The sequence below is a fragment of the Salmo salar genome, chromosome 14, assembly GCF_965601325.2.
Source record: "Salmo salar chromosome 14, fSalSal1, whole genome shotgun sequence".
NCBI lineage: Eukaryota > Metazoa > Chordata > Actinopteri > Salmoniformes > Salmonidae > Salmo > Salmo salar.
This window is the reverse complement of record NC_138304.1, coordinates 12,855,940-12,879,444: the sequence shown is the minus strand read 5'-3', so window position 1 is coordinate 12,879,444 and position 23,505 is coordinate 12,855,940. Positions and strand designations below refer to the sequence as shown.

The following is a 23,505-nucleotide window of genomic DNA, read 5'->3' as shown; positions in this document are numbered from 1 at the left end:
TTTTATTTAAAAAAATTGGAACTCAGTCGTGGTTCCAATTTACTGTTGCGAGTTAGAATAGTAAAATACACAAGGTAAAATTTTGAAATTTGGTTATCATGGTTAAATTACCGTCTGGAGGGCCCCCATTGATTATGTTTGTCAGTCTCACTCAGATATCATATTAAAAACTGCTAACATTTTTCACCATCCAATGGCAAAATGTGTAGAATTGCAGGACATTAGCTGTAACAAAGCAAATTTTCCTCTCTGTCCTATGGCACAACCTGTTCTCAGAGCATTTCGTATTATTTTGTAAGTAAAACCAGAATACTCCTTTAATTACACTTTGTTATGTTTCGTATGGTTTGTAATAATTTGTGGATGTCTGTCATCCATTCTGTAAGATATGTTACAAGTTGCAATTCATACAATATGTTATGAATTGCAATTTCATACAATATGTTGCGAATTAGCAAAGCAAAAAATAAGTTAAGAATTTGCAAACCGTATGATGTTACAATTCAAATTTGTTGCTAAAGTTAGCTAGCTGGCTAACGTTAGCAAGGCTAGGTGTTAGGGTTAAGCTTAGGAGTTAGGTTAGGGTTAGCTAAAAGGGGAAGGGTTAGCTAACATTAAGTAGTTGAAAAGTAGCAAGTAGTTGCAAAGTTGCTAAAATGCAAACGTTGTCCGTGTTACACACACACCCCCTCCCATCTTCCTTTTGTTTTTGCCTTCAGTAACCTGTCTTATGTAACCATATCAAAATAAACATGTTATATTAATGTGTATGTTCTGGATTTACATTTACTATGTAATGTCTACTGTATGAGACCTGGATTTATTTTACTATGTAACATCTAGTGTATGAGACCAAGTTGCATGGCAAAATGAATATAATTATGTGAAATTAGTTATAAATTTGCTAAATCTTCTTTCCACCCCATGGCAAAATGTATAGAATTTCGGCAAACATGCTTTAAAATGGAAACATTTTCTCTACACCGCATGGCAAAATGTGTAGAATTGCACGAAATTAACTCTCAACGATAAAAATGTGTTTATCTCTCTGCTGTCAAGAGGGGGGCCAGTAAAAGCTTTTGTCGCAATGTGGTGGGGATGGATGTCGCTATGCAAGCCTCATGATGAGTTTAGATTGTTTGTGAAGTGCTGTATGATGATAGTTGGCGATGACGGTGATGAGAAAATCGTTGGTAGTAGAATTACATGTGTTCAGTTTATTGATAAGAAAAATCAATTCATTATTAGAGGACTAATTTGAGGACAGTCAACGCCCAATGCATTCTGGTCCCTGTGCTGAAGAAGATCCGGAATTTGAGGTGTCGTTCGCCAGTCCGGCCTCCAAACCAATGACTGTATTTATGCACCCAACCCACACGGTTTTCTTTCAGTGACAATCGAAACGGTAAATATTGTATTTATTAGCCATCTTCATGACATTTTTAACTGTCTCGTTGAATAAGATACGTTGCTTTAACTTTCTACCGCATCCCAAATAGCTTGTTAGCCAAGCTAGCTTTTAGCAAAGTAGCTAGCTACTTGCTAATTAGTTGGCTAGTTTTCAACTCTTGCGTTTAGACACCTCACCGGTTTAATAGTCAGTGTTGGCTAGCTACCATTTGAACCCTGTGAAACAGTAGTCAATTTACAGTTTGTCTACACAGCCCGGTTTGAAATACTTGTTTGCTAGCTAGCTTGAAGGTGTTGATAAGATCATGTTTTGTGATATTATTAGCGTTAAATTAACTAGGCATATTTAAGGTAACTGCAATATTTAGTTGTATTTCATTCTTTGGGACAGCGCTTTCAACACTTAACGTTAGTTTTTTCCAGACTTCCACTGCTCGGCGTTGAAGAAATAAAAGTTCAGAGAGCAGTTCATGCGCTAACTAACTGTAGGAAGTTTTATCGCTTCAAACTTTTTTTAGGTGTACTGTAATAGAAAAATCACTAGCTAACTAAATAAATGAACAGAATGGAAAGTTGAGTTCAAGTTAAAACCAACTTGTGTACATGCATCTGTGAAGTGAAAGCGCGTAACAACGTCTTTGGAAGGGAAGGCTGTCAGTTATTTGTGGTTAGATATTCTTTCGGAAAGTCGTTATTGAGCCGAAAGCAAACTTCCTGTCTCACGGTCCTCTAAATCATGTTGGTAGGGTATCCTCCATTTTGTTAGTGTGCACTCGTCATTCTCTTCAAGTTATAGCTAGGCCTATTGATATAGTATTTGCATGCTCTGCTAAAAAACAGGAGTACTTCATTACAGTTGACATGTAATTTTCTCTGTTCTCTGGCAGGTTGAAAGAGTGCAAAATGTCTCAGGCTGAAAAAATTAAGGTACGTTCCCGACCCAGTATAACAGGATGCTGCTTCCTCTCAGTTTATTTAATCTAAGTAATACTCTCAGGCTGTCCAATAATGTCAGAGGGAGCTTATTTTGATTAGGCCTATATAAACCGGATGTGAATCTGCTTTGGAAAATCAGGATTTATTAGAATTAAACCATTGCAGACATTGAGTAAAAAAACAATTGAGCATAGAGGATGCAAATATTGTGTATAGTCATTTTACCAGAGACAGACTTAATTACAGAATGCATGGTCACGCTAGCAGATGCTGCCAGCTTCCAGGCAGCTGCTTTCTTCATGACTCACTGTTGTGCCTTGACCTGGGTTGAAATGAGAACACTAGCTATATTATAGAGAAAACAAATATTTTGTCACATACACCACATGTGCAGTAAAATGTTGTTTTGCAGGGGCAGCCATAGTAGTACGGCACCCCTGGAGTAAATTAGGGTTAAGTGCCTTGCTCAAGGGCACATTGATATATATTTTTCACTGTCTGCTCGGGTATTTGAACCAGCAACTTTTCGGTTACTGGCCACTAGGCTATCTGCCGCTCTAGATGTAATGTAATATATGCTCCTTCCTTACATCTGTTTTATAAGCTGAAAAGATGGGTTTAGGTATAACTTTGAAACACTTTGGTTAGACTGCACATTCTCCCTGGTTACGTACAGGCCTGTTAGGGTCATAAACACTGGAATGCAGGAAATAATGTTTTTGCAAAGAGATGGCAGAGACAAGACAAAGTCACCTCACCCAAAGGTCATTCGTGGACAGCTGTTTCTTTTGAGTAGAGGCCTAATTGCTGGTTTTAATCTTTGCTGCTTTGATTTACATGGCCATGCCAAAGTTAAAATTATGGTATTCCTGAGTTGAATGACTCAGATGCTCATGTTGTTGTCTCATGTATTACAGCAGGGTCAGTTCACCAACCCAGAGACCCCGGGGTATGTGGGCTTTGCCAATCTGCCCAACCAGGTGCACCGCAAGTCGGTCAAAAAGGGCTTTGAGTTCACCCTCATGGTAGTTGGTGAGTGTCATGATATTTGGAACTTAAGTAATGTCTGGTGTTTTTGTTTTGAGAGTATTGTATTGTTCGTATGTAGTATCTAGCCTTAGACAGAACGTCTACACCAGTTGTTTGCGCTTTGCACAAAACCACTTTGTGTCTTTGCTTGTCGGTGAGTGTCAGCCATTTTCTTGCTGCAGTTTTTTCCTCACTTTCAGTAGAGATGAGTTTTGGCTCTCAAAGGGGAATGTGTGCCAAAATGATAATGTTCACACAGCTTTGTCAGATCATAACCATCTTAGGAATATAACAGCAAGCAATGCACATTAATAGAGTTATCACGATACCATTATCACAATACTATGATACCAGGTTTTCCATGGCAAAAAAATAAAACAGGAATTAGACTAAACTCTATGGTCCTATAAAAACCTACTTTATGGATAATTGTGAGTTCTATAGCTTGCAAAATAAATATGTGACTCTAGGTGACAAAATAATGCTGTTTGTTTCTAATATTAGGACTGTTTTCCTCAAGAAATTAAATCAGCTTCATGTTTTGTTTCTTTGCCACAATACTTCCGAATATCGCAATACTGGTTTTGTGACAACCGACTATGCATTTCCTTGATTCATTTTGAGTTGGGAGGATAGGCAAAGAAAAAAGGCTAACATTTTATATTTCTGTAACAGAAACAACTGGTATTAGGCCTTGTTTGTTCTAAGCATTTAAGCTATCACTTCATGCTGTCGACAGAATGGAATGTGACTTATTTCACCATGTGCCCGGACAGTTAGCTAGTTGACAAATGCAGCCTCTCCTCACAAATTACATTTCCCACCCTCCCTAAAAATTTGTCAGTAACCACTGTTCCAAATCGCTTCACTTCCTTTAGAGTTTTTAACTTGAGTTTATGTAAGTCCAGCATACATGTGTGCCAGAGTGTTTGTGTCTGAGAGAGTGGGATATGTGTAGGATCATGTCAGAGGCCCCATGTTTAGGTCACTGTTGTGAGTCCAGCCTCTAAATAAACGGATGAAGGCTGGGCGTCTCTGGGTCCTCTGGTTTAACTGTGTGAAATGGTTGTCCTTTCTCTCTTCTCCCTCCATGTCTGTGTGGGGGAGGAGGGGGGCCCTATTGTACACTCATCCCTCTGCCTTAAAATAAACCAGAGGGGAATGTGTGCCTGAGGGGCAGCTCAGCACTGGACAGGCCTCTGCTGCTGCTGCTGAATAGAGAACAGAATAACAAATACGAATAAAAACCACACAAGAACTACGATGACAGTTAAATACACGAGAATGCAAGTATATACAGTGCATTTGGAAAGTATTCAGACCATTTCACTTTTTCCTTTTTTTTATTTTCCTTTACAGCCTTATTTTTTGTAATATGTTTTTTAATTGTTTTTTTTCTCAATCTACACACAATACCCCATAATGACAAATCAAAAACAGGTTTAGAAATGTTTGCTAATTTATTAAAAATAGTGAAATCACATTTACATAAGTATTCAGACCCTTTACTCAGTACTTTTGTTGAAGCACCGTTGGCAGCGATTACAGCCTCGAGTCTTCTTGGGTATGACGCTACAAGCTTGGCACACCTGTATTTGGGGAGTTTCTCCAATTCTTCTCTGCCGATCCTCTCAAGCTCTGTCAGGTTGGATGGGGAGCATTGCTTCACAGCTATTTTCAGGTCTCTCCAGAGATGTTTGATCAGGTTCAAGTCCGGGCTCTGGCTGAGCCACTCAAGGACATTCAGAGACTTGTCCTGAAGCCACTCCTGCGTTGTCTTGGCTGTGTGCTTAGGGTCATTGTCCTGTTGGAAGGTGAACCTTTGCCCCATTCTGAGGTCCTGAGCGCTCTGGAGCAAGTTTTCATCAAGGATCTCTCAGCACTTTGCTCCGTTCATCTTTCCCTTGATCCTGACTAGTCTCCCAGTCCCTATAGCTGAAAAACATCCCCACAGCATGATGTTGCCTCCCATGCTTCACCGTAGGGATGGTGCCAGGTTTCTTCCAGACAAGACGCTTGGCATTCAGGCCAAAGAGCTCAATCTTGGTTTCATCAGCTCAGAGAATCTTGTTTCTCATGGTCTGAGAGTCTTTAGGTGCCTTTTGTCAAACTCCAAGCGGGCTGTCATGTTCCTTTTACTGAGGATTAGCTTCCATCTGGCCGCTCTACCATAAAGGCCTGATTGGCGGAGTGCTGCAGAGATGGTTGTCCTTCTGGAAGGTTCTCCCATCTCCATAGAGAAACTCTAAAGCTCATCGCGTTCCTGGTCACCTCCCTGATCAAGGCCTTTCTCCCCTGATTGCTCAGTTTGGCCGGGCGGCCAGCTCAAGGAAGAGTCTTGGTGGTTCCAAATTTATTCAATTTTAAGAATGATTGAGGCCACTGTGTTCTTGGGGACCTTCAATGCTGCAGACATCTTTTGCTACCCTTCCCCAGAACTGTGCCTCGACACAGTCCTGTCTCGGAGCTCTAGGGACAATTCCTTTGACCTCATGGCTTGGTTTATGCTCTGACATGCACTGTCAACTGTGGGACCTTATACAGACAGGTGTGTGCCTTTCCAAATTATGACCAATCAATTGAATTTACCAGAGGTGGACTCCAAGTTGTAGAAACATCTCTAGGATGATCAATGGAAACAGGATGCACCTGAGCTCCATTTCAAGTCTCATGGCAAAGGGTCTGAGAACTTTATGTAAAAGTATTTATTTTTTATTTTTAATACATTTGCAAACCTTTAAAAAAAATTGCGTTCGCTTTGTCATTATGGGGTATTGTGTGTAGATTGCTGAGGATTTTTATTTAAGCCTGTAACAAAATGTGTAAAAAGTCAAGGGGTCTGAATACTTTCCAAAGGCACTGTAAATTTCAGTGCCAGTACCTTATTCAATGTGCAGGAGTACTGGACTGGTTGAGGAATATTTAAACTATTTAATATTTATTTAATAATTTTTTTGTGGGTCTTAAGGTTGAAGGCTTATATTTAGCCTAGATATAATTTTACAAGCCCTAAATTCATTAGATTATTCCAGCTGCTTGAAATGCAGTGTATTGATCTTTAATTGTGTAACAAAGCTTTGGCCTATTTAGAGAGAACATAAAAAAAAAACACACCAAAAAAATAATCTACATTGTGAAATCGCCAATAAGTTAAAAAAATTTCAGCCCAGCCCTATTTACATGTATATATTACCATAAGTATTTAACTTCTTACGGCAGAAATCCCGTTAATCAAATCCCGGGATTGATTTGACAACATCCGGTGAATTGGAGAGCGCCAAATTCAAAAAATATTATAAAACAAAATATAACTTTAATACAAGTGCAACACACCAAATTAAAGCTGAGCTTCTTTTTAATCTAGCCACCGTGTCAGATTTCAAAAAGGCTTTACGGCGAAAGCAAACCATGCTATTATCTGAGGACAGCACCCCATCAAACACAGACAATCATATTTCATCCCGCCAGGCGCGACACAAAACTCAGAAATAACGATATAATTCATGCCTTTGACGAGCTTCTTTTCGCACTCCAATATGTCCCAAACATCACAAATGGTCCTTTTTGTTCGATTTAACTCCGTCGTTATATATCCAAAATGTCCATTTATTTAGCACATTTGATCCAGAAAAACACCGGTTCCAACTCGCGCAACATGACTACAAAATATTTCATAAGTTAACTGTAATCTTTGTCCAAACATTTCAAACAACTTTCCTAATACAACAATTTTTTTAAAGTAAATAATCGATAAAATTTAAGACTGGATAAACTGCGTTCAATACCGGAGGAAAACAAAGTGGAGCGTGCTTTTCAGGTCACGCGCCTCTATCAAACGGTACACTTCACTTGACCCTCGTTCTGAACAGGGCTACTTCTTCATTACACAAAGGAAAAAAATCAACCAATTTCTAAAGACCTTTGACATCCAGTGGAAGCGATAGGAACTGCAAGCAACTGCCTTAGAATTCTAGATTCCCAATGAAAACCCATTTGAAAAGAGTGACCTAAAAAAAAAAAAAAAAAAAAAAAATCCTGGATGGTTTGTCCCCGGGGTTTCGCCTGCCAAATAAATTCTGTTATACTCACATCATTCAAACAGTTTTAGAAACTTTAGAGTGTTTTCTATCCAAATCTACCAATTATATGCATATCCTACGGTGGGGGAAGAAAGTATTTGATCCCCTGCTGATTTTGTACGTTTGCCCACTGACAAAGAAAGGATTAGTCTATAATTTTAATGGTAGGTTTATTTGAACAGTGAGAGACAGAATAACAACAAAAATATCCAGAAAAACGCATGTCAGAAATGTTATAAATTGATTTGCATTTTAACGAGGGAAATAAGTATTTGACCCCCTCTCAATCAGAAAGATTTCTGGCTCCCAGGTGTCTTTTATACAGGTAACGAGCTGAGATTAGGAGCACACTCTTAAAGGGAGTGCTCCTAACCACTGCTTGTTACCTGTAAAAAAGACACCTGTCCACAGAAGCAATCAATCAACAGATTCCAAACTCTCCACCATGGCCAAGACCAAAGAGCTCTCCAAGGATGTCAGGGACAAGATTGTAGACCTACACAAGGCTGGAATGGGCTACAAGACCATCGCCAAGCAGCTTGGTGAGAAGGTGACAACATTTGGTGCGATTATTCGCAAATGGAAGAAACACAAAAGAATTGTCAATATCCCTTGGCCTGGGGCTACATGCAAGATCTCACCTCGTGGAGTTGTAATGATCATGAGAACGGTGAGGAATCAGGCCAGAACTACACGGGAGGATCTTGTCAATGATCTCAAGGCAGCTGGGACAATAGTCACCAAGAAAACAATTGGTAACACACTACGCCGTGAAGGACTGAAATCCTGCAGCGCCCGCAAGGTCCCCCTGCTCAAGAATACATATACATGCCCGTCTGAAGTTTGCCAAAGAACATCTGAATGATTCAGAGGACAACTGGGTGATAATGTTGTGGTCAGATGAGACCAAAATGGAGCTCTTTGACATCAACTCAACTCGCCGTTTTTGGAGGAGGAGGAATGCTGCCTATGACCCCAAGAACACCATCTCCACCGTCAAACATGGAGGTGGAAACATTATGCTTTGGGGGTGTTTTTCTGCTAAGGGGACAGGACAACTTCACCGCATCAAAGGGACGATGGACGGGGCCATGTACCGTCAAATCTTGGGTGAGAACCTCCTTCCCTCAGCCAGGGCATTGAAAATGGGTCGTGGATGGGTATTCCTGCATGACAATGACCCAAAACACACGGCCAAGGCAACAAAGGAGTGGCTCAAGAAGAAGCACATTAAGGTCCTGGAGTGGCCTAGCCAGTCTCTAGACCTTCAGCTCCCTCCGCAGATTTTCTATGGGATTAAGGTTGGAGTTGCCAAACGTCAGCCTCGAAACCTTAATGACTTGGAGAAGACCTGTAAAGAGGAGTGAGACAAAATCCCTCCTGAGATGTCTGCAAACCTGGTGGCCAACTACAAGAAACGTCTGACCTCTGTGATTGCCAACAAGGGTTTTGCCACCAAGTACTAAGTCATGTTTTGCAGAGGGGTCAAATACTTATTTCCCTCATTAAAATGCAAATAATTTTATAACATTTTTGACATGTGTTTTTCTGGATTTTTGTTGTTGTTATTCTGTCTCTAACTGTTCAAATAAACCTACTATTAAAATTATAGACTGATCATTTCTTTGTAAGTGGGCAAATGTACAAAATCAGCAGGGGATTAAATACTTTTTTCCCCCACTGTAGCTTCTGGGCCTGAGTAGCAGGCTGTTTACTTTGGGCACACTTTTCATCCGGATGTGAAAATAGCGCCCCCAAGCCTAGAGAAGTTAACCTGCTTTTTTGCAATCACTGATCTGGCTTTCAAGTCTAGTCTATGAAAGTTACATTTTGTTTTGCCTGAACCATGCACAACCACTAATAATAACCAACTTCTGGTAGCAGGCACTATAGAAAATTAACACGGGTCTCATAAACACTCTCTCTAGCCTTTCATCGTGACTCTCAGTTCCATTACATTACACAGTCATTGGACGAAGGCGTCTTGTGTAGAGGAGTTTTGTGTGTGTGGATAGGCTGTGGGAGAGGGAGATCAGTAGTTGTTAGCACTTTAACAGTCTTATGGCCAGGGGATGGAAGCTGTTTACGGGTCTGTTTCTCTGAGTCTTGATTAACCAGGACTGCCTGCCAGACGGAAGCATGGAGAACAGTCCATGTCTCAGGTGGCAGTAGTCTTTGGCAATTTTCCAGACCTTTCTCAGACAGCGCCTGGCATGTATATCCTGACTGGTTGGGAGCTCACCCCCAGTGATGCGCTGGGCTGTCCGCACCGCCCTCTATAGGGTCTTTCTGTTGCAGACGGTGGAGTTGCCGTGCCATCTGATGGGCCATGCCAAATCGTTTCAGCCTCCTGAGGGAGAAGATGCGTTGCCGTGCCTTCACGACTGTTCTGGTGTGAGAGGACCATGTTAAGTCCTCAGTGATGTGGACACAGGAACTTGAAGCTCTTGACCCTCCACTGCGGCCTGTAGATGGGGGTGTGCACCCCCCTGTTTTTTGTAGTCATCATCCTGTTGCCCTGGCACCACACTGCCAGTTCTCTCACCTCCTCCCTGAAGGCTGTCTTATCGTTGTTGATCAGGCCTACTACCATCGTGTCATCAGCAAACTTGATGATAGATTTGGAGTCGTGCGTGGCCACAAAGTTGTGGTTAAACACCCCGGGGGGCCCCCCCATGTTGAGGGTGAGCCTACTCTCACCACCAGGGGACAGCCCGTCAGGAAGTCCAGGATCCAGTTGCAGATGGAGGTGTTCAGTCTCAGGGTCCCGAGCTTGGAGGGCACTATGGTGTTGCACGCTAAGCTGTAGTCAATGAACAGCATTCTCACATAGGTATTCCTCTTCTCTAGGTGGGAGAGCGCAGTGTGGAGTACAATTTGAGATCGTATCGTCTGTAGATCTGTTGGGGTGGTAGGAGAGTTTGAAGATGCCTGCCAGCTGGACTACGAATGCTCTGAGTAGGTGCCCTGGAATATTGTCTGGCCCCATAGCTTTGGGAGTGTTAAACCTTAGTCATGTTGCCCTCGGAGAGCGAGATCACCAAGTCCTCTAGGACGGCGGGGGCCCTCGTGCGCGGTTTGGTGTTTTTTTTGTTTGTTGTCAAAGCGTGCATAAAATTCATTGAGTTTGTCTGGTAGAGGCATCGTTGAATAAATCACGGCTAGGTCTACATTTGTAATCCGTAATGGACTGTAGCCACTGCTACATGCATTGAGCGTCGGAACCGGTGTAATAGGTTTTTAACCTTGTTCCTAATATTGTTCACCTTGTTCCTAAATTGACCTTTTGTGTGCGGTAGCTCTGTCCTTTAGTTTAGCACGTACCTCTGTGTTAATCCAGGGCTTTTGATTGGGGAAGCAGCGACCCTTCACTTGAGCCTGTTGCATTTAGGACTAAGGAAAATGTTTGTCCTGTTTTACTGTGAGCTTAATGCATTTTCCACGCTATGAAAGGCCTAATGTGTAGGAAGATGCTTGGCTGCAAATGTACTGTGCCCATTGCCCAACTACCTGGTTATATTGGGTATTTTGTGGAAAAAGTTCACCCTGCACACACCTAATTGTAGATTCTTGTAGTATTTGTGGTTCGTAGACTCAAAAGTAATCGGTTATGAACAGATATATTGGGTATATTGCCTTACAGGCACGATAGAACAGACTATTTGATTTTGTCTCTTTTTTTTTTATGATGGGATGATGTTTTTTTTTTTATATTGATGATTCTGTGCGTTCTGTTTAGGTGAATCTGGTCTGGGGAAGTCCACCCTCATCAACAGTCTGTTCCTTACGGATCTCTACCCAGAGAGAGTGATCCCCGGAGCAGCAGGTAATGGTTATACACACACACACACACACACACACACACACATATATATATATATATATATATATATATATATATATATATATATATATATATATATATATATACACACACACAAAGGCCAAACTTTCTAATAACTATCAAAACCTAATTTCTTCCTGCGTAACCTAATGGGAGTCATTTTAAACAAATTACACCAAATCGCCCCTCATTTAATCAGTGGCCTCAAGAGTATCTCAAATCTAAAACCCAAAAAACTTTTCCTCTCCCCCTGGTCTCCTTTTACTTTTGTCCCACAGAGAAGATTGAGCGCACAGTTCAGATCGAGGCATCTACGGTTGAGATCGAGGAGAGAGGGGTGAAGCTCCGCCTCACCGTGGTGGACACACCCGGATACGGCGACGCCATCAACAGCCAGGACTGGTAGGCCACTGCCCATGACCTCTTTTTGTCCAACATGGAAATGGTTGTTATTGTTGGAATATAGTTGAACTAACATTTTTATAGTTTTAAAAATACATTTTTCTAAAATTTGAAGGGATAGTTTACTTTTTAAAAGTTTAAGCTTAGTTTTGCATGAGTTTCTGGACGTGGCAGAAACTCGACACCCCTATATCTAAAATATCAGTTCCCATTGCTCTACTCATGTCACACGGTGTTATATGGGTTGGCTTTTCTAATGGCTGCTGCTTCTCGTTTCTCCTCCAGTTTCAGCACCATCATCGCCTACATCGACGACCAGTTTGAGCGCTATCTCCACGACGAGAGCGGTCTGAACCGACGGCACATCGTGGACAACCGCGTTCACTGCTGCTTCTACTTCATCTCCCCGTTAGGCCATGGGTATACACACATTTTCAACATGTACTTTTTAATTAACCGAGTACCCCCCCCCTGTGGACTTTCCAGTTTTTACGCGCTCTTCCTTTCTCTCTCTCTCAGGCTGAAGCCTCTGGATGTACAGTTCATGAAGGCCATCCACAACAAAGTCAACGTGGTCCCTGTCATCGCCAAGGCCGACACGCTCACCCTGAGAGAGAGGGAGAGGCTCAAGCGCAGGGTAGGAGACGTTAGCTCAACCTGATTCTCAAAAGTATATAATGGGAGAACGTCTCGCGCAAGTGATGTAGTGGTCTTCCTTTCATATGATACAGCTGCACCCATGGACTGACTGCCTGTATGTAAATAATCCCTCTGTGAATTAATAAAGTACTGTATATTCAATTTAATAGTAAAACGCAGCGTAAGTAAATAGCCCAAATTATGTATATATCCTCTATATTCCTGTGTGTGGCTGTAGATTCTGGATGAGATTGATGAGCACGGCATCAAGATATACCACCTCCCCGACGCGGAGTCTGACGAGGACGAAGACTTCAAGGAGCAGACAAGGATTCTCAAAGTAATCCCCACCTCCTTTTCTAGACTCGGTCCTGCCTACCTAAGGATTCTGAACCCCAATTGTCATTTCAGCATACAGTGGGGTCTGAAAGTATTGGAATCCTTGATAAAGATGAGCAATAATAACTATCAAATAAATCATTTTAATACTGCTCTATGTTGTATGCACATCAAAAATTCTGAAATTATATTTTATACTAGTACAATTGTTCAGAGAAAGAGGTTTTGTTTAATAAGTAATATTTTCTCTCAAAAAGGTTGGTGTCAATTGACACCCCTAAAGATTCTTATAAATAAAGTAGTCAAAAGTTTATTTGGTCCAATATTCCTAGCACTTGACTACATCAAGCTTGTGACTCTTCGCAGTTCTTTTTGGTTGTGTTTCAGAGTTATTTTGTGCCGAATAGAAATTAATGATAAATAGTCTTGTCATTTTGTGGTCACATCAATTGTAATTAAGAATAGAACGTTTCTAAACACTTCTACCTTAATTTTGATCCTACTATGATTACGAATAATCTTGAATGAATGGTGAATAATTATAAATGAGAAAGTTAGAGGGTCAATGATTATACCCCCAAGACATGCTAAACTCCCCCTGTCATCTTTTATCAAGGCTGTCAATCATTTTGGCGGCCAGAATTGAAATCGATCATGGTTTCTTTGAGACTTTTACTACTGTTCCTGAAAGTTCCTAGCAAAGGAAGTTCCAACTTAAAAAAACAAACATGCAACTTTACAAATAAGCTCAGAATGGTATGCAATCACCACCATCGCAAACATGCTATCTGTTTTGACCGTCAGCACCTGCTCTCTCTCCTCCTTCTAGGCCAGTATTCCCTTTGCGGTGGTTGGCTCCAACCAGCAGATCGAGGCCAAGGGGAAGAAGGTGCGGGGTCGCCTGTATCCCTGGGGCGTGGTGGAGGTGGAGAACCCCGAGCACAACGACTTCCTCAAGCTACGCACCATGCTCATGTGAGTGGGTGGGAGAGCGAGGGCCTGCACTGGGTCATATCCCGGGAGGGGCTCGCTCTGGTTTCTTCATATATTAGACTTGAATAGCAGCTTGAGAATCCCGACCTGAAATAGTGGCTAATGGCGATTTTATATATTTTTTAGAATTTTTTTTTTATTTTTTTTTTTTAGTGTTTATGGTTGATTTGGCTTATACTACAAAAGCTGTGTCAGTTGTATAATATTTTGTCAATCCATTAAATGTCAGTCATGAGCAGTGGCTGTCCCGTCTCACATACTGCTTGGTGTTTCGCTTATGATGATCTTGAGTTGAGTGGTTGGTTTAGTGCTTGATTGATCGATTGACACCTATCCATCTACAGCACCCACATGCAGGACCTGCAGGAGGTGACCCAGGACCTACACTACGAGAATTTCCGTTCGGAGCGCCTCAAACGAGGCGGCAGGTTGTCCTCTCATGGTTACGTTCTGTCTCCTGCGTACGTACCGGTCTGTCTGCTTGCCTTTCTGTACCCTACCTGCCCCCAAAACTTCCCATACGCAGTAATATAATATACAACCAAAGACACAGAAAGGCTTAATGCCACATACACAGCTGAATATAACAGAGCAGGTTGATACAGTGTTGAGACATTTGTAACACAAGACTCATATGTGGCTTTGTTGGATTTGATTGACTTATCTGGCTAAGACAATTGATGGGTAACTAATACAATGTCTCAAAGAGTCAGCCAGTTCCACTTGTCTTGTGTTAATGTCTATCAAGAAGTGATTAGGTGATAGTCAGCTTTGAAAGTAAATCTCCATGTGTTCATTAATATTACTTTGTTAAAAAAATTTAAAAAAAACATTTTAAGTTGGAAAAACTATTTATAATTTTGGATGTACATTATACAGCAATTTGACCTTGGTAGTGGGTTTGAGTTAGGCATGTATAGTCCGTGAGCAATTTTTTTTTTTAATCTTTGTTTTTATTTTGTAGTGGGCTATGGGTTTTAACCAGTATATAGTTTGGTTATAGGTTGTATTTGTAGTAGTAGTATGGGTATCATTTAACTCTAGGAGTGTGGACCCTTTTGGATTCTTTGAGACCTTCCTCTATAGCCAATCCAGGAGAAGGGAGAGATTTTACTGCCTTCCTATTGGCTCACCTTCAGCCCAATGATGGTCTGGTCTGTCCAATCCTCTGAGTGGACTGTTGGAGGTACTGTTTTCAATGGGGGAGGTACCATTATCCTCCCCGTCTCCCAACCTTGCTGCTCTCTTCTTGCTTCTGCAGCTTGCCCTCTTTCACATTAGCACCTAGCTTTCTACTTTTCTACCCCCCCAATCTGTTCTTTCTCTCTATCACTAATTTACCTCTGGCTCTTTCTACTTTCAAAGTGTTGCTTTCGTCACGTCTGCTTAAATACTAGAAAGCTAGAAACTGCACCACATACGCAACCACCAGACGTGGGGATTTACCAAACTGTCTTCCGGAGACCCCATATGCACATGAGTTTTCACTCCTCCACCTTTCTGCTGATTTTATGAATGACAATGATATGCTTTTGCATACTGTATTTTCTTCTGAATGCACAAACTATATAATAACTTGAAATGTATGAGATTTCCAGTGGATATTTATTGCAGGTCTCCCCAATGATTGTGCCTTCAGCCTAAAGAGCCTAACTCAACAAACCTGTGTCCGTGTTACAGGAAGGGACCGGAGCCGGAGGAAATGGACAAGGACATGATCCTGCAGGAGAAGGAGGCTGAGGTAGGATAGCTAAGCATTCATATCCCTCACCACCTACCACTCACACTACCCTTATACAGTATGCTTCCATTCAAATATCACTATTTTGAATAGCCCACTCACATTACCTCTTATAGCCTCACTCTTACTTGGACTGCAGTAAGTTTATTCCATGTGGAGGGGGTGTTTAGCCAGGTAGTCAGTGTTCTGAGTTTTGGTATTAATGTTATGTTTATTTGTTCTGTGCAGCTGAGGAGAATGCAGGAGATGATTACCAAGATGCAGGCCCAGATGCAGATTAAGCCTGATGGAGCGGGAGACGGCCAGCATGTGTGACACTCACCACGGTAAGAACAACACGTCCATTTTGACACTAAACACAGCAAACCCGTGTTATGAAAACTCAAAATGTATATTGTGGACCTGTATGGTTCAGTTGGTAAGCGTGTGCAATGACATGGTTGTGGGTTCAACACCTGTAGTAATCAAAATACACACAAAAATGATTTGAACTCGCTCTACGGTAAGTCTCTTTGGATAAAAGTGTCTGATAGGTGGTATATATTTTTTTATTACTATACTGAACAAAAATATAAACGCAATATGCAAAAATGTCAAAGATTTTACTGAGTTCATAAAAGGAAATAATTGAAATCAATTAATTAGGCACTAATCTATGGATTTCACATGACTGAGAATATAGATATGTAACTGTTGGTCACATACCTTTTAAAAACAAAAACAAAAAGTTGGGGCGTGGATCAGAAAACTACAGTGTGACCACCATTTGCCTCATGCAGCGCGACACATCTCCTTTGCATAGAGTTGATCAGGCTGTTGATTGTGGAATGTTGATCCACTCCTCTTCAATGGCTGTGTGAAGTTGCTGGATATTGGCGGGAACTGGAACATGCTGTCATACATGTCCATCCAGAGCATCCCAAACATTCTCAATGGGTGACATGTCTGGTGAGTATGCAGGCCATGGAAGAACTGGGACATTTTCAGCTTCCAGGAATTGTGTAGAGATCCTTGCCACATGGGACTGTGCATTATCATGCTGAAACATGAGGTGATGGTGGTGGATGAATGGCACGACAAAGGGCCTCAGGATCTCATCACAGTATCTCTGTGCATTCAAATTGCCATCGATAAAAGGCAATTGTGTTCGTTCTCTGTAGCTTATGCCTGCCCATACCATAACCCACTGCCACCATGGGACACTGTTCACAACGTTGACATCAGCAAACTGCTCACCCACACAACGCCATACACGTGGTCTGTGGTTGTGAGGCCGGTTGGACATACTGTCAAATTCTCTAAAATGACATTGGAAGCAGCTTATGGTAGAGAAATGAACATTCAATTCTCTGGCAACAGCTCTGAACATTCCTGCAGTCAGCATGCCAATTGCACGCTCCCTCAACTTGAGAGATCTGTGGCATCATGGTGTGACACAACTGCACAGATCGCAATTTACTGGGGGGGGGGGGGGGGGCTGGGGTGGTTATCAAACTTTTCTTCTTCTTTGGGATTTTCTTATTTTTTGGTCGCAGGAGGGTAGTGTTTTTATTTTTGGGGGGTTAACATTTGCTCTTGCAGCTTTTACTAGACTTGACTGGGCAGGTGCAAGCCATGGGTGCGCCTGGCATAGGCCCACTCACTTGGGAGCCAGGCCCAGCCAAACAGAATTTGGTTTTCCTCACAAAATGGCTTTATTACTGATTAGAAATGCTCCTTAGAAGCATATGTACATATGGAAAATGTCTGGCAACTTTTATTTCACTCCTGAAACATGGGACCGACGCTACATGTTGAGTTTTATTTTTGTTCATTGCCTAAGGAAAGTATTCAGACCCCTTTTTCCACATTTTGTTACGTTACAGCCTTATTCTAAAATGGATTAAAAAAGTTTTTTGAAATGTTTGCAAATGTACTAAAAGTAAAAAAGATGCCTTATTTACATAAGTATTTAAACCGTTTGCTACGAGACTCTAAATTGAGCTCTGTTGCATCCTGTTTCCATTGATCATCCTTGAGATGCTTCTACAACTTGTTTGGAGTCCACCTGTGGTAAATTCAATGGATTGGTCATGATTTGAAAAGGCACACACCTGTCTGTCTATATAAGGTTCCACAGTTGACAGTGCATGTCAGAGCATAAACTAAGCCATGAGGTGGAAGGAATTGTCCCTAGAGCTCTGAGACAGGATTGTGTCAAGGCACAAATATGGGGAAGGGTACCAAAAAATGTCTGCAGCATTGAAGGTCCCCAAGAACACAGTGGCCTCCATCATTCTTAAATGGTAGAAGTTTGGAACCACCAAGACTCTTCCTAGAGCTGGCCGCCCATCCAAACTGCGCAATCGGTGGAGAAGGGCCTTGGTCAGGGAGGTGACCAACAACCCGATGGTCACTGACAGAGCTCTAAAGTTCCTCTCCATCAGGCCTTTATGGTAGTGGCCAGACGGAAGCCACTCAGTAAAAGGCACATCACAGCCCGATTGGAGTTTGCCAAAAGGCACCTGATGACTTTCAGACCATGAGAAACAGGAGATGCTCTGATTCTGATGAAACCAAGATTGAGCTCTTTGGCCTGAATGCCAAGCGTCACGTCTGGAGGAAACCTGGCACCAACCCTACGGTGAAGCTTGGTGGTGGCAGCATCATGCTGTGGGGATTTCTTTCAGCGGCAGGGGTGGGGAGACTAGTCAGGATCGAGGGAAAAATCAATGCAGCAATGTACAGAGGGATCCTTGATGAAAACCTGCTCAGGACCTCAGACTGGGGGAAGGTTCACCTTCCAACAAGACCACGACCCTAAGCACACAGCCAATACAACGCAGGAGTGGCTTCAGGACAAGTCTCTGAATGTCTTTGAGTGGCCCAGCCAGAGCCCGGACTTGAACCCAATCGAACATATCAGGAGAGACTTGAAAATACCTGTGCAGCAACGCTACCCATCCAACCTGACAGAGATTGAGAGGATCTGCAGAGAATAACTGGAGAAACTCCCCAAATACAGGTGTGCCAAGCTTGTAGCGTCATACCCAAGAAGAATCAAGGCTGTAATCGCTGCCAAAGGTGCTAAAACCAAAGTACTGACTAAAGGGTCTGAATACTTACGTAAATGTGTTCAGTTTTTTTTTAATATGATTTAGCAAACATCTCTAAGCCTGTTTTTGCTTTGTCATTATTGGGTATTGTGTGTAGAATGATGGGGGGGAACTATTTAATACATTTTTGAATAAGGCTGTAACCTAACCAAATTGTGGAAAAAGTCAAGTGGTCTGAATACTTTCCGATGGCATCAGATGTACTCAATCAGAATTATTGGTCCCTTTTTAGTCTGAATTCGTATAAATCCAACATTAGGAAGTACAAGTCCTTATGTATCACTTTTGTCTTTCCCTGCAGGTTTTCCAGCTGTTTTTTGAGCTTGACCAGAGATGGATGGAGGGATTGCAGAAGAGAAGGGAGCGAAAACAAGGGCAAGATAACTGGTCCTTGTCTCATACTGCTTGCCACTATATTTAGTTTATTTCAGTCCTACTTGGGATCATTTTGAAATCTTTATTTTTTTGTATCTAAGCAGTATTACATTTTTATATTTACACACATTTTCTTTCTAATATTCCATATTGCTCATGATTCATTTGTTCCATTCTATTGGAATAGACCATGCTAGTTAGTCACCAAATGAAGAATAACTCTTTTCACCATTGTTCTTTATTATATTTTTTTGAGGTTGAGAAAGCCAAAAGCTGCTGCTGCTCCTCAGTACTGTCATAGCCAAGTCTTTGCACTCGGCCTCCGCTAAAACCACTCATGAACGGTTGAGCTTGTTACTTACTGTGGCTCCGCGTTACGAGTGGGAAAGGCCAACTTACTGTGAAAGTTAGCAGCTCTCTTGTCTTTCGTGGAGCCATACAGCTAAAACTGTAATAAAAAAAAAATCTAGTGGTTGTCATTTTAACATTGGCATATCTTTAAACGATAGTCTTTGAAAAGCAGCATAAAGATGCTTCCTTATTGCTAGGATTCATTGACTGTGTTCTTTCTCCTACTCCCTCGCATGCAGCTCTTAACCCAGTCTGAAGTGTCGTTGTGTTGAAACGACTGGTTATGACTGAAATACATGACACTGTGACCTTCCCAGTCATCCTGTAGCCCTGAACCAATGAAGGAGACATACCTTGGTGTTTTTTTTACTGTATGTGCCTCTATGAATACTGGGCCTGTAAAGTGTCTGACTAGGAGTGGCAATCTAGGATCAGTTTAGCCTTTTAGATCATAATGAATATGGTTATATAGACGGGGGGACCCAATCCTAGATCAGCACTCCTACTCGGAGACGCTTTATGACAGCCCCCAGGTTTTAACATATTGCAAAGTGAATTGATGTTTTAGGCAAAAGTCTTAGCGAACTAAAAGTAAATTGAATTACTATGATGTTCGGACCAGGCTTATGCATTGAAAATGACTTTGCTTTTCCTCGTGGCCCCCAGTGATATTGTTGAATTAAGTGCATCCAGAGTGATGTGGAGTTCGTGCTGTAAAGCCCATGCTGTACTTGGTGTAATATGATATCCATATCCTTCTATTCTTTATGGCTGAGTGTCAATGGGTTAAGACTGAAAAGTGACTGACGTTTGGATGTTGGACAGGCCCGGTTAGTTGCTATGACCGCTGGCCTGGCCATTGTGATGACCTGGTTCGACTGTGTCACTATCCTACGCAAGTCAGGTCAGAGTTATTAACATTCCCGTTTCTGCTGTTTTATCCAATGACTATCAAATAAAACCCTTGACGTATGCTATCTTGTAATAAAGTTTTTATTAAAGCTAGATTCTAGTTTGCTTCATTTGTCATTTTACAAAAACAAAAATCCTGATCCAATAAGTAATATAAGTGGCTCATGTTTAGCCATGCGATAAATCCTTCATGATCTAATCTTTAATCCAGATTCCAATATCTTCAGTCTGGTAAAATACACTGCTCAAAAAAATAAAGGGAACACTTAAACAACACAATGTAACTCCAAGTCAATCACACTTCTGTGAAATCAAACTGTCCACTTAGGAAGCAACACTGATTGACAATAAATTTCACATGCTGTTGTGCAAATGGAATAAACAACAGGTGGAAATTATAGGCAATAAGCAAGACACCCCCAATAAAGGAGTGGTTCTGCAGGTGGGGACCACAGACCACTTCTCAGTTCCTATACTTCCTGGCTGATGTTTTGGTCACTTTTGAATGCTGCCGGTGCTTTCACTCTAGTGGTAGCATGAGACGGAGTCTACAACCCACACAAGTGGCTCAGGTACATCAATGGCACATCAATGCAAGCTGTGGCAAGAAGGTTTGCTGTGTCTGTCAGCGTAGTTTCCAGAGCATGGAGGCGCTACCAGGAGACAAGCCAGTACATCAGGAGACGTGGAGGAGGCCGTAGGGGGGCAACAACCCAGCAGCAGGACCGCTACCTCCGCCTTTGTGCAAGGAGGAGCAGCACTGCCAGAGCCCTGCAAAATGACCTCCAGCAGGCCACAAATGTGCATGTGTCTGCTCAAACGGTCAGAAACAGACTCCATGAGGGTGGTATGAGGGCCCGACGTCCACAGGTGGGGGTTGTGCTTACAGCCCAACACCGTGCAGGACGTTTGGCATTTGCCAGAGAACACCAAGATTGGCAAATTCGCCACTGGCGCCCTGTGCTCTTCACAGATGAAAGCAGGTTCACACTGAGCAGACGTGACAGAGTCTGGAGACGCCGTGGAGAACGTTCTGCTGCCTGCAACATCCTCCAGCATGACCGGTTTGGCGGTGGGTCAGTCATGGTGTGGGGTGGCATTTCTTTGGGGGGCCGCACAGCCCTCTATGTGCTTGCCAGAGGTAGCCTGACTGCCATTAGGTACCGAGATGAGATCCTCAGACCCCTTGTGAGACCATATGCTGGTGCGGTTGGCCCTGGGTTCCTCCTAATGCAAGACAATGCTAGACCTCATGTGGCTGGAGTGTGTCAGCAGTTCCTGCAAGAGGAAGGCATTGATGCTATGGACTGGCCCGCCCGTTCCCCAGACCTGAATCCAATTGAGCACATCTGGGACATCATGTCTCGCTCCATCCACCAACGCCACGTTGCTCCAGACTGTCCAGGAGTTGGCGGATGCTTTAGTCCAGGTCTGGGAGGAGATCCCTCAGGAGACCATCCGCCACCTCATCAGGAGCATGCCCAGGCGTTGTAGGGAGGTCATACAGGCACGTGGAGGCCACACACACTACTGAGCCTCATTTTGACTTGTTTTAAGGACATTACATCAAAGTTGGATCAGCGTGTAGTGTGGTTTTCCACTTTAATTTTGAGTGTGACTCCAAATCCAGACCTCCATGGGTTGATAAATTGGATTTCCATTGATTATTTTTGTGTGATTTTGTTGTCAGCACATTCAACTATGTAAAGAAAAAAGTATTTAATAAGATTATTTCTTTCATTCAGATCTAGGATGTGTTATTTTAGTGTTCCCTTAATTTTTTTGAGCAGTGTATTTTCTATTTGTTTTTATTATAGATCCCCATTAGCGGCTGCCAAGGCAGCAGCTACTCTCTTCCTGCGGTCCAGCAAAATGAAGGCAGTTATACAATTTTAAAAACATTACAATACATTCACAACAGATTTCACAACTCATTAAGTGTGCCCTCGGGCCCCTACTCTACCACCACATATCTACAAAACAAAATCCATATATACTTGTATGTTGTGTGTTTGTATGCACATGTCTTTCCCCATGTTTGTGTTTCTTCAGTCTGCTGTTTTTTAAATCTAATTTTACTGCTTGCATGAGTTACTTAATGTGGAAAAGAGTTCCGTGTAGTCATGGCTCTATGTAGTACTGTGCTCCTCCCATAGTCTGTACTGGACTTGGACTGTGAAGAGACCTCGGTTGGGATGTTTTGTGGGGTATGCGTGGGTGTCCGAGCTGTGTGCAAGTAGTTCAAACAGACAGCTCTGTGCATTAAACATGTCAATACCTTTCACAAATACAAGTAGTGATGAAGTCAATCTCTCCTCCACTTTGATCCAGAAGAGATATTATTATTAATGTTAGCACTCTGTGTACATCTAAGGGCCAGCCGTGCTGCCCTGTCCTGAGCCAATTGCAATTTTCCTAAGTTCCTCTTTGTGGTACCTGACCACACGACTCCACAGTAGTCCAGGTGTGACAAAACTAGGGCCTGTAGGACCTGCCTTGTTAATAGTGCTGCTAAGAAGGCAAGGTTGCACTTTATGGACAGACTTCCATATTAGCTACTTAGTTTTGACCATGACAGTTTACAATCCAGGGTTGCTCCAAGCACTTTAGTCACCTCAACTTGCTCAATTTCCACATTATTCATTACAATATTTAGTTGAGGTTTAGTGGATGATTTATTCCAAATACAATGCTTTTAGTTTTTGAAATATTTAGTGCTAACTTATTCCTTGCCACCCCTTCTGAAACTAACTGCAGCTCTTTGTTAAGTATTTCAGTTGCTGTAGTAGCTGATTTGTATTGTGTTGAGTCATCCGCATACATAGACACACTGGCTTTACTCAAAGCTCATGGCATGTTGTTAGTAAAGATTTCAGAAATTAAGGGGCCTAGACAGCTGCCCTGGGGGTATTCCTCATTCTACCTGGATTATGTTGAATAGGCTTCCATTAAAGAACACCCTCTGTTAAACAGAACTCTTTATCCACAATATTTTTTATTTAACTAGGCAAGATGGTTTTGAACACATTCTTATTTACAATGACAGCCTACAAACAGTGGGTTAACTGCCTTGTTTAGGGGCAGAATTACAGATTTTTACCTCGTCAGCTCGGCGAATTTGACCTTGCAACCTTTTGGTTACTGGCCCATCACTCTAACCACTAGGCTACGTACCACACCATAACACATATGTTTTTCTAGCAGCAGACTATGATCGATAATGTCAAAAGCCGCACTGAAGCCTTAACAAAACAGCCCCCGCAATCTTTTTATCATCAATTTCTCTCAGCCAATCATTTATTTATTTGTGTAAGTGCTGTGCTTGTTGAATGTCCTTCCCTATAAGTCTGTTGTCAATTT

At 42.1% G+C, this 23,505-nt stretch overlaps 1 protein-coding gene across 3 annotated transcripts; it reads left to right on the top strand.

The window, feature by feature from the left end:
* The first annotated feature begins 1,129 nt into the window (after positions 1–1,129).
* LOC106568816 (septin-2B) lies at positions 1,130–20,210 on the top strand. 3 transcript variants are annotated; one of them, XM_045693867.2, is made up of 13 exons: positions 1,130–1,405; positions 2,298–2,337; positions 3,264–3,378; positions 11,194–11,280; positions 11,577–11,700; positions 11,986–12,120; positions 12,220–12,337; positions 12,578–12,679; positions 13,508–13,653; positions 14,016–14,099; positions 15,352–15,412; positions 15,641–15,738; positions 18,809–20,210. In XM_045693867.2, exons 2-12 carry the CDS (start codon positions 2,314–2,316, stop codon positions 15,725–15,727), a joined length of 1,083 nt encoding a protein of 360 aa, XP_045549823.1. In that variant the 5' UTR covers positions 1,130–1,405; positions 2,298–2,313; the 3' UTR covers positions 15,728–15,738; positions 18,809–20,210. The 3 variants fall into 3 exon arrangements, with proteins under 3 accessions (XP_045549823.1, XP_013994962.1, XP_045549822.1); XM_014139487.3 differs by having other exon boundaries at positions 14,016–14,132; positions 18,809–19,046; XM_045693866.2 differs by lacking the exon at positions 1,130–1,405 and adding an exon at positions 2,129–2,152 and having other exon boundaries at positions 14,016–14,132; positions 18,809–19,046.
* Positions 20,211–23,505: the final 3,295 nt, after the last annotated feature.

What these genes read in the sequence shown, in the direction of transcription:
- LOC106568816 (XM_014139487.3), top strand. Translation starts at nt 2,314, where the DNA reads ATGTCTCAGGCTGAAAAAATTAAG. An exon ending in GCCATCAACAGCCAGGACTG is followed by an intron (nt 11,701 to 11,985) that starts GTAGGCCACTGC and finishes TTTCTCCTCCAG; the next exon opens with TTTCAGCACCATCATCGCCT. An exon ending in GGTTACGTTCTGTCTCCTGC is followed by an intron (nt 14,133 to 15,351) that starts GTACGTACCGGT and finishes TCCGTGTTACAG; the next exon opens with GAAGGGACCGGAGCCGGAGG.